We start from the raw sequence: 16,819 nt of genomic DNA, 5'->3' as shown, positions 1-16,819 counted from the left end.
TCCCATCCCAGTGTTTGCTTGATTCTTTTCATGAAATATACCTGGACGTTGAAGCTAGGGTACCGAGCTTTCCTCGTCTCTTCTATGGCTGCCAAACTTTTTGCAGACTGGTCTTTTCTACACGAAGAATTCTTGTATCTAAGCGCTAAAACTATTACTACAGCTGAGTTGATTTCCAATTCGTTAAAAGACATTTTGTAATTCATGGTCTCTGCAAACAGACTTTGATCGCGTAGCTCTATGCTGATCCATTCTCCCCATAATAACGTTTCCATAATAACGTTTCATTTACAAAAGATACCGACAGAATGTATCAGTCTGTAACTCCAAGATATAAATGCATGGTCTCTGCAAACAGCCTTTGAATCGCGTAGCTCTATGCCGATCCATTCTCCCCATAATAACGTTTCATTTACAAAAGATACCGACAGAATGTAGCAGTTTGTTATAACCTATTGTATAGTACTTCAAGAGGGGGAGGGGGGGAAGTTCTCTACTTTTTGTTTTCTTTCTCATCCTGATCATGGAATTCTTCTTCTTCATCCCCAATATCATAATCATCATAGAACTCTTCATACTCATACTCATCCTCATCGTCTTCACCATCGGATGGCAGATACATCAGTCCCCTCGCCTGTTGTCCTTTCAATCGCTCTTGAATACTGTCTCTGATTGCAGTTCCCTAATTTAAAAGGAACAAAATAGGACGAATAAACATCACAGTAAGGAATTGGCAAAAAATCTGGAACTCGAAATGCTACACACAAGGAACTAACCATTTTGTGGCAACCTTCCTCAAACATCTCGAGGAAACCAGCAACCATGCGATCTGCATTTTCCACCCACATATTACGACGCATCCCAGCAGTTTTTGCCACAGTTTGTATCTGCAAAATTAGGGAAAGCAGGCATTCATTACATTGTCCACAGCTTTATCAATCATGAAACCAATAAATAGGCCACCTTACAGATGGAACATTAAAGACTTGACCGACTTGTTTCTATACAATGAAGGTTTTAGAACTCATCCAAATAGGCTCTAGAACCAGCATAGTTTGGGTATCTGATTTTCCCTATAAAACCAGCCGCCAGCAAGGTAAGAACAAAGGATGTATGATACCAGCATTAATGAAAGATGTTTTCATTGAAACGATCCGTTGTATGGAAATATCTTTACAAAATAAAGTACTTAGTAGGATTACTTCATCCTATTTTGCAACCCTACTTGCGCAGCATCTCAGCACCCAACCGTGTCAAAAAGTATTTTGACGTGTTTACATACATTAGAACCATAGACAATTAAACTAACCTTTTCACCAACCTTTTCTTGTTGTTGCTTCACAGTCTCCTGTAGTTTCCTTAAACCCATGTTCACTCTCAGGCGTTTCTCCTGATGATTAGCAATAACGAGAAAATATCAGTTCCCTCACTCAACAAGGACAAATAGCTGGGAATATTTTCTAGAACGGCATACATCACCAAGTCAAATACTATGGATTTAAGCCATAAATTATAAAAATAGAGACACAAGTCATACCTTCACATAACTAACTCCCAGTTCCTTCCTTGAATATCCACGGGCCAAGTTTCGCATCACATACTGGTTGTAATCTTTGAGGATCCTCATTATAATGTCTGATGTTGAGATCCCCTCAGTCCGCTTGGTTTCCTTAAACCTGCCAACAGCTTTAACCTGGCAACATAATATTTCCAGCAACAGCATGTGATATATATGAGAGAAGACACAGATCCAAGTTGGTCACTGAAAGCTTACAAATTCGTAGACATCCTTGCCAGCTCCACTTGCATCAGCATAACTGCATAAGTTTCACACCAAGCAAGATGTAATCAGCTACGTATGTCAACAGAAAAGCAGAGGTGTTCAATATAATGGTAGTTGAAAATTGGAGAAAAGACCAAAAAAAAAAAAAAAAAAAAAAAAAAAAAAAAAAAAAGAAGAAGAAGAAGAAAAGGAAAAAGAAAAAGAACGAAGAACTGATGTATGTATAAAACATAAGTGAAGGCACTTCATTTATAGTTTACTTAATAGGAGAGCACAAAAAGAGTTCTTATGGGTTTTTATGTATTGGAAAAGGGGAAAGCAGGGATAACAACTTGACACTCTTTGTTTCTTAAAAACAAACCACAGAATCATTATGTATGACGTTGTGTAAATGGGACGATTAACCTTACGGAAGAGAATCGTGGGCCACATAATCAATTTTATGCTTGTCAAGGAACTCTTGATTTATCACCCAGGGGGCATCAGGAATAACTTCATCAACCCATCTGCATCATAAAGACGAAAATACGCACATGCAAAAAAAAAAATTCAGATTGCTGCAAGAAAAGGAAGTTGGGGCCAATTAAAAGAAATTTACATACCTTGCTAAATACATTTATCTGAAAAAAAAAGCTTCTCGAATATTAATTAGAACTGAAGAATCGACACCATCTTGCTAAAGGAACTATTCACTCCTGAAATTTTATAGAACAGGAAGAAGACAAAAACACAGACATACAAACCTGCAATGGCGAAGAGATTCATAGCGCTCAGCTTCAGTCATGACAGTTTTGCCTTTATACTTATGTGTGGTCTCATCATTGCAGCATCCAACAAGTAGGTAGGTGTTCGGGAACCTGTATTTTACCAGTTCAAAACAAGGGTAAATGTTGATAAACTTCAGTATAACATAATGCATGAGAAAAAGTGCTCCAGCTTAATGCACATGAATGAAGTATGCCACTGCAGAGCGGGTAATGAATCAATCAAATAAAAGGGTCAATGGAAATACTACAAAGTGAACTTAAGATAACTACTGCTACCATAGAAGTTTTCATGCAAAACATCAAATTGTCCTAACATGTAATTAAAGGTTTGGAGTAAATAGTAGTCCAGGCCAATGGTGGGTTTGAATCGTCCGTTTTATAATTCCTGAGTTTGGTGGGAGTACATGTATAGGAATTGCCATAAGGAAGGTCAGAAGCATGATTAATAAGCTTAATGCAGATGACTTGATCTAAGCTCCTTGTTGTTTACAATTTTAGCTTTTATCCAACTCATCTAGACCTTAATGACAACAATTATCCTTTTATGGGGAGATAAACGAAGATTTTCATAAGTTGGAAGAACAAAGATGTAAAGGAGGGCCAGAATCCACCCACAAAAGGTGGGACTGGGAGAAGGGAGAAATTCATGCATTGACAAATTTAGCCATCTCGATGATATGTCCTGTGTGAACCGGAATGACCCTCTTACTACTGAGCCAGGAAACTTCAAGTCCAGCCTCATTTTCTGGTATAAAGGAAGGAGGTAGTTAATTCATTTCATCAAGTTTGGGCGTGTATATAACATAGGATTTATATTGATAGTTTCTCTTTGAGATGTTGACTACACAAAAAAGAATTGGAAATTAAATAATCTAAGCAATATCTAAATACATATACTACTGAAAGAAATCCTAATTTGATCAAATAAACTAAAAGATTATATCTACAAGTCTCCTTTCAGATCAGGAAACCCGGGAAATCAGAAAATAATTAAAAATAAATAACAGAAGGAGACGAAAAGTTTCATGATACCATCTAATCACAGAATCCCTGCTTAGCCACAAGAAGAGCTAGATCAGCTGGAAACCATAAGATCCGCTTAAGAAGCTCATAATTATACTCGGAGCCTATATGAAGGGATACAACGTTTGTTGCACAACAACCAAAATGGAGACAAGATCCCAACTCTTAATTATAGTAGTTTGGTGCCCTAGAACTGCCAACTCTGACACAACTTCCCTCTCTTTTCAACAAAGCTACAACCTTGTCGCCTAATAAGACATTGCCCCATTATAATGAAATATCCAAGAATTTGATGGAGGACATCAAGTTTGACGAGAAAGACCTTCAATTTCAGGATCAGAAGCTCCCGAAAGAAATCTTCCAACCCAAAGTGGTATCGACGAAATTTTAGGTCGAATATGTACCCGACGACATCCATCCCCAACCCCACACCCCTGTGGGAAATCCCTCAAACGGAAGGATAAAAAAGCGGAACCGATGAGAACATGTAAATTATAATAAAAGATGTTCCTTTAAATGAATCAAATCATAGAATTCAATAAAAGGGACAGACAAAGAGAAATCTCGGATATGAGAATTCAAGACAGGTAAGATTCTTACGATTTCTTGGCCTGCTCAAGGGAGCGCGCATGACCGAAGTGGAAGAGATCGTAGATTCCATCCGCGTAAACACGCACCGGCCTGTTGGCCTCTGCAACATCGCCATTCGTCTGGTTTTGATTTTCCATTCAGATAATCCACCGCTCTCCCCTCTCTCTCTCTCTCTCTCTCGGACCAGGTAAATCCACCGCTCCTCTCTCTCTCTCTCCTCTTCCTCTGCGTTTCTCGATGCTTCGCTTTCTCTCGTCGGTTGTCAGCATTACTCATTCATAAGCATATCGGATTTTCGGAACGCTACATTCAAATGCCAAAGGAAAATTGAAATACACAATATAATATAATAAATAAAGTTTTGCTGGGTCCCATGACTCCCATTGCGTCGGTAATCTAATTCAGAATTCAAAAAGACCAAAATACCCTTTTAAGTTGTTTAATACATATTGTATCAACTAAAATACTTCCATGCCCTACTGTTATCAACCATATACATACCCCTTCTTTAGTTCTTTTACCCAAAAACGAAAAACCCATATAACCCTTCTCCCTACCGGAACCACTGTGGAAACCACTCCCTACAGGGGAAAAAAATGTTCAACATTTGCAGTCTCAATCCTCAAAAACATGCACAACAACAGCCAAGAGTATATAAATAAATATCTCAATCATACCAATAATTCTTAGCTGTTTCTCTGTTCTGAGTCCATGGGAAACCCATTGTAAAAACATCTCATGTCTTTGATATTCAATCTCAGAACAAATTGTCAAGAACTAGACTATTGTCCCATCCTCTGCTCTGAAAAACAGGCTGAAGAACAAAATGCCTTTCAGACAGGACTTAAACTTCTTAATACTATTTGCAACTGAAAATAATCAAGATAAAGTCTGAAAACAAAACATGGGTCAATGGTCATGTAGAAGATAATGGAAGAAGAGGAAATGAATTCACCAAAAAAAAACCCCATTATCTTTTCTTAAAGCCATATTTCTTTCGCTCATAAAAGAGATCAGTTTTGGCACTGCCCAAATTGACGATTTTAGGACACCCATCCCTGTCTTTCTCCTGCTGTGTGCACTCTTTGCAGTAGTAGGCATCCGATATACCAACCCCTCCACAAATCACACATCTGCCTTGGAATGATCCATAGTTGCATTCATCACATACACGAACGAGCGTACAGGGACGCACATATGAGTCACAAATCACACACTTGCCATCACATTTCTCACAAAGCCGTCCAATAGCAATTCCTGGCTGCTTCCTACACATAATCAGATCTGGGTGATGCTTAGCCATGATTCTTTAGACTTCTTATTGCTTCACCTGTCTTGTTTACCTGCAGATACTCCATAAAATGTTGCACATCGGTTACAGTGATACCGACTGAAAAAAATACAGAAACATCAGAGTGACAGCCCAACAGGTCACCAAGAAAAGGAAACAAAGAGAGAGGTTTGGGGAGTAAGATGGTGGTGGTGGAGGTAAAGGGCGGGCGGAGGAATTAGCAACATTTGATAGTTCGCATCCAGGAATGAGGGTAATCCTAAGTCACCATTGTTTTTCAATCATATGCACAAGTCATGTAAATTTGTCAAATTCCGAGTATTTTTCCCACATTCTAAAGAATATAATCAAACTTAACACCACCAATTCAGATAAATTTTTGGAGAATGGAAACAACTGAATGCCATTCCGTGGCCCTCAGCTGTGTAACATTTAAAGCTTTATTTCAAGGCCCAATAGAACTATGCCAAAAGATGCATCTATTAGATGGAGGAAACCTTCTTGCTTGTAAGCCAAAGACCCTCCTCAAAGCTGACCAATACCGGATTGGGAAGAAAGGAGACTGAGTCACTTAAATCTCCCCCATTCAATCCTTGATGCCCTTGCCAGGGGAAGACACATTGCAGTGCCACCAACACACATCCACAGTGTCTGTTACAGCACACTTCTTTCTCCCTTTGATCTCATCCTTGCTAAACCACTTATGATTCAACCACGATTTGGTCAGATCAGATTTGTCTTGTTTCTGATATCTGATTTTCTCCAATGTCCAGTCTTGTCTATTCTTCCACACTGTGGTTCTAGACTCTCTCTTAGGCTCCAGTCCCCAACATTTAGGTTATAAGATAACCAACACTAACTTTAGCTAAAAAGATTATTCCCTGTAAATACTCTTTCTCAAGTTTTATATTGCACATTACATGGTACAGAAAACACCATTTGTATAAGCATAAAAGTTCATTATTATCAAGGTACTATGCCTTTTAGTGCTCTAGTGACTGAATATTCATACTAGCAAGTCTGAACATAAGAATATGTGCTGGGCTCATCAACTGTCATCATATATCATATCTGCTGCATTGAAAGGCAAAGGACTGGTGCATCTCAAATAACCATCCAAGGGAGAGCACATTAGCATTAATACTTCAAAGAGGAATCGATACTCACCACAGTAACTTGACCACCTCAAAAAGATTATTCCTTTTCAGTATATCAATGTGGCTGGATAATCAAGCCAAGAAAGTTTAGAGTTGCACCTAGTGTTCACTTCAACACAGAAAATAGAAAGGAACTAACAATCCTGCCCCAAAAACAAGCATAGGAAAGAGTGAATTTCTTAAAACAATAATGATAAATTGGCAGGAGTCCAAATAGCTCAACCAGGATCTGATGCAAACAAGTAGTTTGGACGGGTCAAAATAGTGAATCAGGGCAATTAAGGTAAGGTTTTGGTAGAAATCTCCAACAAAATAACAATCCAAACCGGTCCTACTTTCACATGGAACAAATAATCCACAGTAAACAACCACTGTGTACATCTTCCAAAAGAACAACTTTCATTACCAAGTATTAATTTCAGTATTTAAAGGCGATAGATTTTCAGCGTTACAAAGCTAAGACATATAAATTCAACAGGTCTTCAGCCAAGTTCATAAAAGAGGCCTAATATTTAGAATTTAAATTGCAGATTTTTAGGTTAAGTTCAACGAATACAAGGTTAAAAAACCCACTTTTCCTGAAGCTTCTAGTGATGAATCTCATGCTTTCACGCCATTACCAAGGTCTCCAACCACTGAGGCCAGAATACCATTTAAAAAAATTGGGTCTGACTCAGGTTTTCAGGAATTCAACAGTGAATGTTATTCAAACCACTATACATTTGCTGCCTGGGAATCAGGCTGGATGTAGTCGAAGAAATGCATGGACATGTGGAGTTGCGAACTAATAGGTTCAACCAGTCGGTATCATACATTAACAGAAAGCTTCTCTGTAGCCCCTTTCTTCAAATCTCACCACCGAAAAAGAACAATAGCATGGAACATCACAAATGGGAATAAGGCCCAATACGATAATCGTATGATCTTAGAAAAATTGCTTAATCCGAAGTGAACTAAACTGTTTATAGAACAGAAGAGCGATTATCTTTCCGTAGGGGAAGAAGTTCACTGTTCACGCAATAGTAAAGTACAAACTCAGGAAAATAGTAATGAACTAACCAAGGAAAATTCTTCGGTTGCCGCTGCAATCAACTGGGTTTGACGGTCTGGAAACAATGCTTTTATCCGGGAGCGGAAACAAACGATAGGTCAGAGCGAGGTGCAACGGAGAAGGAATAACACGTTAAGTTTCAATTTGGTCCCATCATTTACCCAAAAAAAAAAAAAAAAAATTTGGTCCCATCAAAGAAACGAATAAATAAGTTTTGGATCATATTCTGTAAATTATTATTATTATTATTATTATTTTATTATAAATGACCCTTATTAAGCCGGAAGATGCGGATATTAATAAAGTCGGGATCAGCTCCCGAAGATGGCTTCCCAGGGGTCAAATCTATGATATATCACATAGCAGGTTGCATTCCCAAGGGTCAAATCTATGATATATCACATAGCAGGTTGCATTCCTCTCTCTTTTGCTTTCTCGATCACAAATCTTTGATGACATAAATGGTTGTTTTACAATATGGGTATGTGCTGTTTCTGAGAATTAGAATGATCGGACCAAATTTTGGTTATCCTTACCCAAATTGACACCCTAGTATATTGAATTGCAGTGGTACCCATCCGTCTGAGAATTTTTCTTATGTTTCTTTTGAATTGGTGTTCGAGTTTTGGGTGTTGTGGTATTCTTGAATGCTTGTAGTTGCAGGAGTATCAAAATGCCAATCAACTCATGACCTCAAGCATCAAGGGTTCGTCAGTATTCTCACGGGTTTCATTGATTTGAGTGGTCTTTCAATTTAAGCGATGATATGAAACATTATTTTGCTCAATGGATCTTTACCTTGAGCTTGAACTGCTTTGTCAGATTGAAAGTCATTTTCTGATATTGATTGTGAGGTCAGTGGTCTTGTGGCTCTGTTTCAAAAAAGATGTTAAGTATTTCCTGCCTCGAACGACGAATTTAATTATTTCTGATTCTCTTTCTTCTGCTAATTTACAACCTCTACGGTATAGTTGTTACCCTGTTCTGGGTTCTGCTTGGTCTTGGTTGTTTGGTTTGATTAATCCCGTGGAATTAAAAATGAATACCCATAAGCTGATTCGTTCCGAGTCATATTTTTATTATACATGAGATCCAAACAAATAAGTGAAATCATTAGCATGTGATAAAGTGTAGGCAATCAGCATTGATCTTAGTAATACCTTTTCCTTGATTCAGTTTTTTGGTTTTTAATTTTGGTATTTGGGCATGGATTCTTAAAAGGTGTCTTAACCCTGCTGCTTTGATCTCCAATTCATCAGTGGCCCAATCATAGTGACATTGATGTTTCAAAATGATTATTGCAAGTCAAATAGTTAGGACACTGAAATGAAATATGGACACCAGGAAAGATAAGGTACAAAACCCCAATGTCCTGATTTTATTTCCGACACCAACATTTACATTCTAATTACAATCTCTTGAAAATTATTCTTATGTACCTATATACCAGACCTAAACTGATGACCTACACACTAAACTACCAGAATACTGCTTACCTGCGACCACCAGATCTTGTAAACCAGCTTCTTCACCGTTACTTTCTACATTGAACAGTCAACCAATCACATCTTCTTCACTCTGTTGGGTGGGAGTCTTCCAGTTATAGCATAGGCACCACTAAGTTGAATTACAGGTCATGCTTTTCCTTTCCTAGTTTTCTCTGATGAATTCTGCTCAGGCGGCGGACCTGATGTTATTGGGTACGAGCGAAATGCATCCTTCACAGGTTTCACAAGTTCCACATAGATTACCCTGCCATCAATAGACTGAGAGAAACAGACGATTAGTCCAAATTTTGATACTGGAAAAGAGTAAAGAGTAGAAAAGGGCAGATTATGACCTTGTGATCCATGCTTTCTAGAGCAAGCATGGCCTCATTTTGAGAACTATATTGTACAAATGCATATCCTTTTGACCTTTGAGTGGCCTCATCTTTGACGAGGTTAACTGCCATAAAATTGTACTAAGAAGTTTAGATATCTTGCACAGTACCAACATCCTGAAATTCCCCACTATGACCAGATCAACAAGATAGAAAATGGAATAATGGATAAGGTCTTGTTTCAGATTATACAAATTTTAAGTTGGAAACACCCTTTTTTTCTCCCTTTTCGGGATAAGGGTTGTCCCCAACACCACCTCCTCCTACTTGGTAGGGGTGAAGCATGGCCAATCTTGGATTAACCAACTTAACATGTGCCTATCCATGTGAGCATATAACCAAGCACTTGATTTCCCCTATCAACGTAGCACAATACAAATATCACCCCTAAAAATTTCTAAAATGTCAAAGGGAGTTAGAACTCACTTCTAATTGCCACATGCACCAGACCATTCAGTTAATACTCTCCATGAAAAGTCTGACGGTTTATTTTCGACACAGGAAAGGTTCTCCACAACAGATTCAGGTCACCCAAGCTCTGTAACTAATGACCCGCCAGAAATTTCCAAGATACAGAAAAGGGGGGGGGGGGGGGGAACCAACTCTACTCCTGCAAGGATTACATACCCTGTATGCTTTGGAAACAATTTTCAGGCCCACTATCTAACAGTACACACACACACAAAGTGAGAAAACAGCCTGGAAAAAAGAAAAAAAGAAAGAAAAAAAATGAAGAAGAAAGAAATTTTTGCCTTTAGTGATGATAGTATCATCAGATGGCTTTCCATATATCTGTAGCAGAAACTCTGGTACTTAACCAATGCTTATGATCAACAAGAACAGAGCCCAAAACAAAGTGGAACTGTAGGAGAGAATTCCATGTAACAAACCCCAAGCTGTTGGGAGGAGGATATTTTAGTTCTAATTGAGTTGAGTTACTATTTGTCTCATCTGAACTTCAACGTGCACCAAGTAAATTATATGGTTTTAGTGATAAGGAGCAGAACAACACTTACATTCAACTACCCGACCAAAATTCGAAAATTTCTGTTTCAAACCCGTTTCACTAATAGAGTATGGCAAATCTGCAGCAAAATACAAACATATTAAAAATTTACAACTATGAAAGTGAAGCATCATAATAGAAGGATAAAGTGAAGCATCTGTAACCACGAAAACTATGAAAGTGACCTGGCTTTCATGTTAACCAAAGGTAATTTCTTGTCGGTCACTGCTGATTTTAGCTGTGAGCAGCCACGGCCAACCTTTATGATGTCTAATTTGGAAGGGCAATAATTATCCTCCTTTCTGAGCAAATTGTGACTCCAGTACAGTATAGAAGTTCAACATTGCAAAAAGAGATTTTTAACGTCTGAGGGACTAGCAACCTTCATTGTCCCCATTCCCATTAGAAATCACAGATTTTATGCAGCCAAGGCTCAACCATTTAAAACAGCTTATGATCTAGGCTTCCAATATCTAATTAGGAAACAAATTTCTGTCTCACTGATTGTATTGGATCATGGACAACGAAAGCCTGCTTAAAATCCAATGATGCATGCAGCACCAAGTGATAGAGTTGTCATGCCAGAAAGGCCTTGTCGCCAAGATTCAGGTTGATTTGTTATCTTCTTATTGACAGAAGTACATACCATTCAAATCACATATATGGAGGAACAAAAAGAGTCTGGGAAGATGGTTGATGCATATGATTCACATACTAAGCCAGCCCCCCAGCCAACCAATCGGTGGTTGCAGGTGCATTTGGAGCACTCCGAATTCGGGACGCAACAAGTAGAAAGCTTTCCAGAAAAAAATAGAAAAGATCATTGAACTTCCGAGAACTTGGTCTCATAGGAAATGTGACCATAAAATAGCAATATCAGAATCATGCTAACTCGATGAATCTTGACCTATCAAACATAGAGCAAGGGGAAAGCGACAGAAATTGAAGAACTGGTCTCTCGTTAAGGTTAGAATCTTAATATATATACTGAATGATAACATTACCAAGGTTTACCTAAAAAAGGATAACATTACCAAGAGGAATTTATTAAGGTCAAAAAATATGTTGATCACGGAATTCCATCCGCAAGTACTAAATTTTGCAGGTTAAAAAAACACCCTAATTTCATAGTGGTGAGACTAAGTATTTAACTGCAGCTTACGATAGATGATTGCTAAATGGATAACAAAAGCATTTAGTAGCGTTACAGACACAAGAGGAGGAGGACCCACCACCCCTTCCCCAAAGGAAAACCTCCCCCCCCCTGTTAGAGGACAGTATATACAGATTGTGTGTATTTCCACAATACAACGATATTGACAACCATGAATATATAGTGTTGTACCCTTGAGGGGAACACAAGCATCTAATTTCATCATCAACAGGACCAGAGCAAGTGTTACGATCTTGGATTTTAGGTTTCTCTCTCTGGCGATTCTTGGTCTCTTCTCCAACGAGTCTCCAAGGCATGCCTTTGTGGGGGGGCTCTCAAGTGTTCATGCTCTTTGTTTGTGGAGGTTCTGCTCAGGCTTTGTATTCTGCGTTGTGCTGATTCTGATTGCAGAGAAGATCTGGAAAATCTCCTGCTGTTCTTCCTTTGAATCGTTTCAGTTTGTGTGATTCTTCTTATCACTGATCTCTTTTCTGTGTCGTCTGGTTTTTGAAGAGCTCTTGCTCTGTTTTTCGAGCGCTCTTCTCTGGTGTTTTTGGTGTTGCAGCTCTTCTGCTGTTTTTCAGATCTGTTGAAGTTTCTACTCTCTTTTTGGAGCTGTGTTTTTCAGATCTGCTGTATTTTCAAATCTGTTTTTTGAACTGGTGCAGATCTGTTCTTGCGATTCTTGTTCTGTTGTGTTTCTTTCATCGTTGCTTTAGTTCACTTTGCAAACGGTTTCTGCTCTGCAGCTATTATTTCTCCAATTCTTCAAGAGATTCTTCTTGATTGATTTTCGTCTTCTGGTTTCTGAGATGGCTTCTTCTTCCTCCACCTCTGTTGATCCTTTCTTGGCTGATGCTACCTCTTCTTTTTCGGTGTCTCATGCGCATCACTATCTCCCTGTTAAACTGCATTCCACCAATTACTTGGTTTGGAGATCGCAATTCATTCCTGTTCTTCGCACTACTGGTTTGATGGGATTCGTTGATGGCACTAATCCTTGTCCCTCACCTTTTCTTGATTCTGAGACTACATCACCGACCTCTAATCCTGCCTATTTTACATGGCATAAGCATGATCAAATGTTGTTATCTTGGATCTTGGCTTCTTTAACAGAGTCGACACTCCCAGGTTGTTAATATCTCCACTTCTCATGGTGTTTGGTCTTCTTTGCTTCAACTTACGCATCCTCTTCACAAGCTCGCATTATGCAGCCAGGATGCAGCTTCACAGCTTGCGCAAAGGCTCTGACTCAATTTCAGCTTATCTTCTACGGGTCAAACAACTTACAGATTCTTTGGCACTTGCCTCTCAACCTGTTTCAGAACCTGAACTTGTTCTTTTTATTTTGGGAGGCCTTGGACCTGAGTTTCAAGCTTTTGTGACTGCTGTTACACACGTGAGACTCCCATCAAGCTTGCTGATCTTCAGGGTCTTCTTCTTTGTGAAGAAATCAGATCTGCACAGCTTTTCAAGATATTACCAACACGTACGCTAATTTAGCACACACCTCGTACTTCGAGCATCAAAGGTCTGCATCTTCGCACTCCCAGGAATTTTAGACAGAATTTCTCAAACAGATCTTACACTGCTCGTGGTCGAGGTTTTGGTGGACGGTTTTATGGTCGAGGTTTTGGCAGAGGGGGTCGCACCTTTATTGTAATATTTGTGATCGCTATGGACATATTCCTCGATTCGTATCACAGGTCTCAACCTCATGACTCTCCCGGCTCATATTGCCACCCGCTCCTTCTCATAATGTTCAATGGCTTCCCGACCCCGGAGCATCTCATCATCTCACCCCTAACCTGCGACACATAACTACTCCTACTGAGTATTCTGGAACTGATTCGGTGCTGATAGGGGATGGTTCAGGTTTGAAAATTCAACATATAGGTCGTTCTGATTTTTCTGTTAATCATTCGGTCTTCAACATGCCCGATGTCTTACATGTGCCAACCGATCTTCTAATTTGATGTCGTAAGCAAATTTTGTGATGATAAAGGTATTTTTGAATTCTACCGATTGCTTCTATGTAAAGGATCTGTGCTCGGGCCGTATTCTTCTCCAAGGCCCTCTTGAAGGAGGTGTGTATCGACTTGATTCTGTGGGGTGTTCTTCTCCTCCAGGTATCGCTTTATCTGCTGTTAGACAATCTTCTAATGTTTGGCATCTTAGACTTGGACATGCTGCACCTGCTGTGGTTTCTAGAGTGGTTTCTCGTTCATTTACCTTGCAGTAGCTCTAAATTTGTTGGTGTTTGTTCTGCATGTCAACTTGCCAAGTCTCATAGATTGCCATTTGTATCCTGCATTTCTACTGCTACTGCTCCTCTCCAGCTTATATATTCTGATTTGTGGGGTCCGTCTGATGCAATCTCTAAGGAAGGTCATCGTTACTACATCTCTTTTGTTGATGCTTTCTCCAGATACACATGGTTATATACTTTAGCCCATAAATCGATGCTATCAAGGTTAGGAAAAACCTGTGGAGAATCATAATTCTACATTAAATGTTCAACGATTGGGGTGGGAATTCAAGTTCCAAACGACCCGGGGATACTCATAGACGCCCGAACCCGAGCAAAATGGAGTGGTTGAACGGAGACATGGCAAATTGTAGAAATGGACCCGGAGTCCGGCTCGCCGTGTGAAGCATACGCGACAATGAAAGACTCTCTTCGCGACAGCTTGACCCCAATCATAAACGGCGCCAGACTATACATTTAAGGTATGGGTGCGGTACCATGACCTTATATGCCATAAGATGGCACAGAGCGCATAGTGGACAGCCCTACATCATGGTTACAAGTGCCATCCCACTGAAAGGTAATATTAGACATGTGATTATCGATGAGCTATTGTTCCATATAAGGACAGGTCTTTTACACAGCGCACGGTACACTAGACCCACAACAGGGGGCAGTACATGCCAGGATGGCAAGGAGCGCACGCCCACTAATGTTCTACAAACAGACCTATAGTGCTGAGAATAAGCACAAAACAGACAGGAGTCGGCTGTACCAAAAGGACATTGGACGCACCGATGGAAATAGCGCACAATGCCTCACAGATCGCCGGATGCAGTGGACCACCTCCATGCGTGACGCCACCGCACATGGGCCAATAATGGGGCAAGGCCAAAAATGCTGTGGTCAGGGCCAAAATGTGCTGCTGGCATGGGCAATAAGATGTGATGTATAACATGGGCATAAAGACGTGGCAGGGCCCTTCCAGCAACCCCGGTAATAATACTAGTAGTGGGCCACACCCCAATGAAGTTGCACCCAGCACCGGTCCACCCATGGCACGATCCCAAGATGGACCGACACCACGGCCCAACAAGCCAACGACAGCACCCTCATGAGTGCGCATCACCGAAGAACCCACAGTTACCCAAGCATCAAGCACACGGCCACAAGAATGGATAACAAAATGCTATAATCACACGGACGACCCACCGGGATCGAAAATCGGGCAAATGGCACGCAAAGCGCCCGATGGGTCAAGAGCGTATAAGGCCGAGCGCAAGGCACACACAGGAGTATGGCCAGATAACCGAGACTTTAGTCCAGGGTCAAACCTACTACAACCGCATGATCTCGGTGCCCACGGCCTATTCGCCACTGATGCAATAATGCTCATGGTCATTGTCCAAGACATAATGCACAACCCCGGCATGTGACGCCACACATGTGTAAGCTCAAAGGTATGGCCAAGCCCAGGGCATGGAAGCTACATACTAACCCGGCGGGCAAGACCGATTCCAACCGCATGCAGGGCCATATGCGATTTATGTTGATGAAGAACGGCGCGGCCAAGATGACCTTACCACCCTAGTAAGGAAGCCAAAGGACTTGGTCAGAGGAGAGCTACCCTCTCCAGGGGGATCTCAAAAGAAGTGGGCCCAACGGGCGGATCCGATCAAAACCCAAACCCCATGCCCCCACCACATCAAGACGGAGGGAAATGCCACCCAACTGACCGAGGGCTGGGCCAAGATGAAGACTGCCGAGAGAGCCACGCAATAAGCGGGCTCCCACCGAGGACAGGTGGCAAGCGAACGGTATCCAAAGGCAAGATGGAAAGCGAACGGAACGAGGGAGACGAAGTCAAGGAGGGTATTGGAAAACCGGGCACACGCAAAAAGACAGACAGACCGAAAGTGAGATCGGCCGGGGCACAGAACTACGAACAACACGAGGAGACCCACGGAGGGGATAAAGGGCACCACGCAAACGCACGGACAAGCAAGAGGGGATTATTGAGAGAAAGGCCAAGGAGACCAGGGCACCTACAAGACAGTCGGATACACCAAAGCCCCCAACACGATCCAAAGCAAGCACCCCACTTCGGGAGGGTGTTAGAGACTAGTATTATACTATGTATTTGTTGTGTATTTTCCACATATACTATATCGTATATTGTACTTTATACCTATGATATATATATGTGTTGTACTCTCTTTGAGGGGAACACAAGTCATTCTAATTTCATCATCTAACACAACCAAATCAATCCATTCCAGAAACAAAGCAAAAGAAAGTCGAAAAGTACAGTTACAACTTGGAATCAACCAAAGCCACTTCATAATCGGTCGAAAAGAGAAAGAAAAGGCAAAAGAAGGTCGCGTCCTCAATCGAGTAAAATGATAAACAGAAACCCAGATGGAAAATGCATTAAAAACATGAAAAACAAATTTGACGGAAAGAAAACTGAAGAAAACAGAGGGTGATCTGAAAAGGAAAAAAACCAGTGACTTACTCTTAACGAGGATTCTGCTTGCGAGAGGGAAATCAAGGAAAGACGCCTTGATCTTTAAAGCTTTCATGTATGTTGGCTTCATGGAATAACCCAAATCAGATCCCGATAAGGTCCGAGGTTTTGGGAAGGACGTGAAGGAAATTGCTCCCAACATTATCGAGTTCCCTGCGAGCGAAATAAGTTCGAAAAATATTTCCCAGTCACAGAACCTAAGATGTCCGAGTTGCCTGGAGACCGTTACCAAAATAACCTACATGCCCTCCTCCTCGACTTGGTGAACCTTCACACGTTTACCCTAAAAAAAGGTTGAACCTTCACCAGCACGCAACGAACGGTTCTGATCGAGCCACGT

The 16,819-nt window shown here is 40.7% G+C and overlaps 3 protein-coding genes across 4 annotated transcripts; all 3 read right to left on the bottom strand.

Moving 5' to 3' along the window:
• Positions 1 to 239: 239 nt before the first annotated feature.
• On the bottom strand, positions 240 to 7,763 carry LOC149026334 (choline-phosphate cytidylyltransferase 1-like). Its single transcript, XM_089146631.1, has 9 exons — positions 7,672 to 7,763; positions 4,174 to 4,467; positions 2,527 to 2,640; positions 2,194 to 2,289; positions 1,775 to 1,817; positions 1,538 to 1,693; positions 1,310 to 1,390; positions 777 to 887; positions 240 to 682 (listed from the first exon to the last, which is right to left on the bottom strand). The coding sequence occupies exons 2-9, from the start codon at positions 4,299 to 4,301 to the stop codon at positions 494 to 496; spliced, it is 918 nt and encodes a 305-aa protein (XP_089002757.1). The 5' UTR covers positions 4,302 to 4,467; positions 7,672 to 7,763; the 3' UTR covers positions 240 to 493.
• On the bottom strand, positions 4,474 to 7,758 carry LOC149026335 (PHD finger-like domain-containing protein 5A). Its single transcript, XM_089146632.1, has 2 exons — positions 7,672 to 7,758; positions 4,474 to 5,507 (listed from the first exon to the last, which is right to left on the bottom strand). The coding sequence occupies exon 2, from the start codon at positions 5,465 to 5,467 to the stop codon at positions 5,135 to 5,137; it is 333 nt and encodes a 110-aa protein (XP_089002758.1). The 5' UTR covers positions 5,468 to 5,507; positions 7,672 to 7,758; the 3' UTR covers positions 4,474 to 5,134.
• A 528-nt stretch (positions 7,764 to 8,291) lies between the features above and the next one.
• On the bottom strand, positions 8,292 to 16,722 carry LOC149026333 (RNA-binding (RRM/RBD/RNP motifs) family protein). Of its 2 annotated transcripts, XM_089146627.1 has the most exons (4): positions 16,468 to 16,722; positions 10,562 to 10,630; positions 9,504 to 9,610; positions 8,292 to 9,429 (listed from the first exon to the last, which is right to left on the bottom strand). In XM_089146627.1, exons 1-4 carry the CDS (start codon positions 16,619 to 16,621, stop codon positions 9,298 to 9,300), a joined length of 462 nt encoding a protein of 153 aa, XP_089002753.1. In that variant the 5' UTR covers positions 16,622 to 16,722; the 3' UTR covers positions 8,292 to 9,297. The 2 variants fall into 2 exon arrangements, with proteins under 2 accessions (XP_089002753.1, XP_089002754.1); XM_089146628.1 differs by lacking the exon at positions 10,562 to 10,630.
• Positions 16,723 to 16,819: the final 97 nt, after the last annotated feature.

Source organism: Hakea prostrata, chromosome 2, assembly GCF_041222555.1.
Source record: "Hakea prostrata isolate BN-2017 chromosome 2, UWA_Hpros_2, whole genome shotgun sequence".
Classification (NCBI taxonomy): Eukaryota; Viridiplantae; Streptophyta; class Magnoliopsida; order Proteales; family Proteaceae; genus Hakea; species Hakea prostrata.
The sequence above is the reverse complement of the archived record's forward strand: the minus strand, read 5'-3'. Positions and strand labels throughout refer to the sequence as shown.

What these genes read in the sequence shown, in the direction of transcription:
- LOC149026334 (XM_089146631.1), bottom strand. Translation starts at nt 4,301, where the DNA reads ATGGAAAATCAAAACCAGACGAATGGCGATGTTGCAGAGGCCAACAGG. An exon ending in GTGGCCCACGATTCTCTTCC is followed by an intron (nt 1,818 to 2,193) that starts GTAAGGTTAATC and finishes AAACTTATGCAG; the next exon opens with TTATGCTGATGCAAGTGGAG. An exon ending in TGGGAGTTAGTTATGTGAAG is followed by an intron (nt 1,391 to 1,537) that starts GTATGACTTGTG and finishes GCTAATCATCAG; the next exon opens with GAGAAACGCCTGAGAGTGAA.
- LOC149026335 (XM_089146632.1), bottom strand. Translation starts at nt 5,467, where the DNA reads ATGGCTAAGCATCACCCAGATCTGATTATGTGTAGGAAGCAGCCAGGA.
- LOC149026333 (XM_089146627.1), bottom strand. Translation starts at nt 16,621, where the DNA reads ATGTTGGGAGCAATTTCCTTCACGTCCTTCCCAAAACCTCGGACCTTA. An exon ending in AAGCAGAATCCTCGTTAAGA is followed by an intron (nt 10,631 to 16,467) that starts GTAAGTCACTGG and finishes ATTTTGCTGCAG; the next exon opens with ATTTGCCATACTCTATTAGT. An exon ending in TTTTGGTCGGGTAGTTGAAT is followed by an intron (nt 9,611 to 10,561) that starts GTAAGTGTTGTT and finishes ATTTTATGGCAG; the next exon opens with TTAACCTCGTCAAAGATGAG.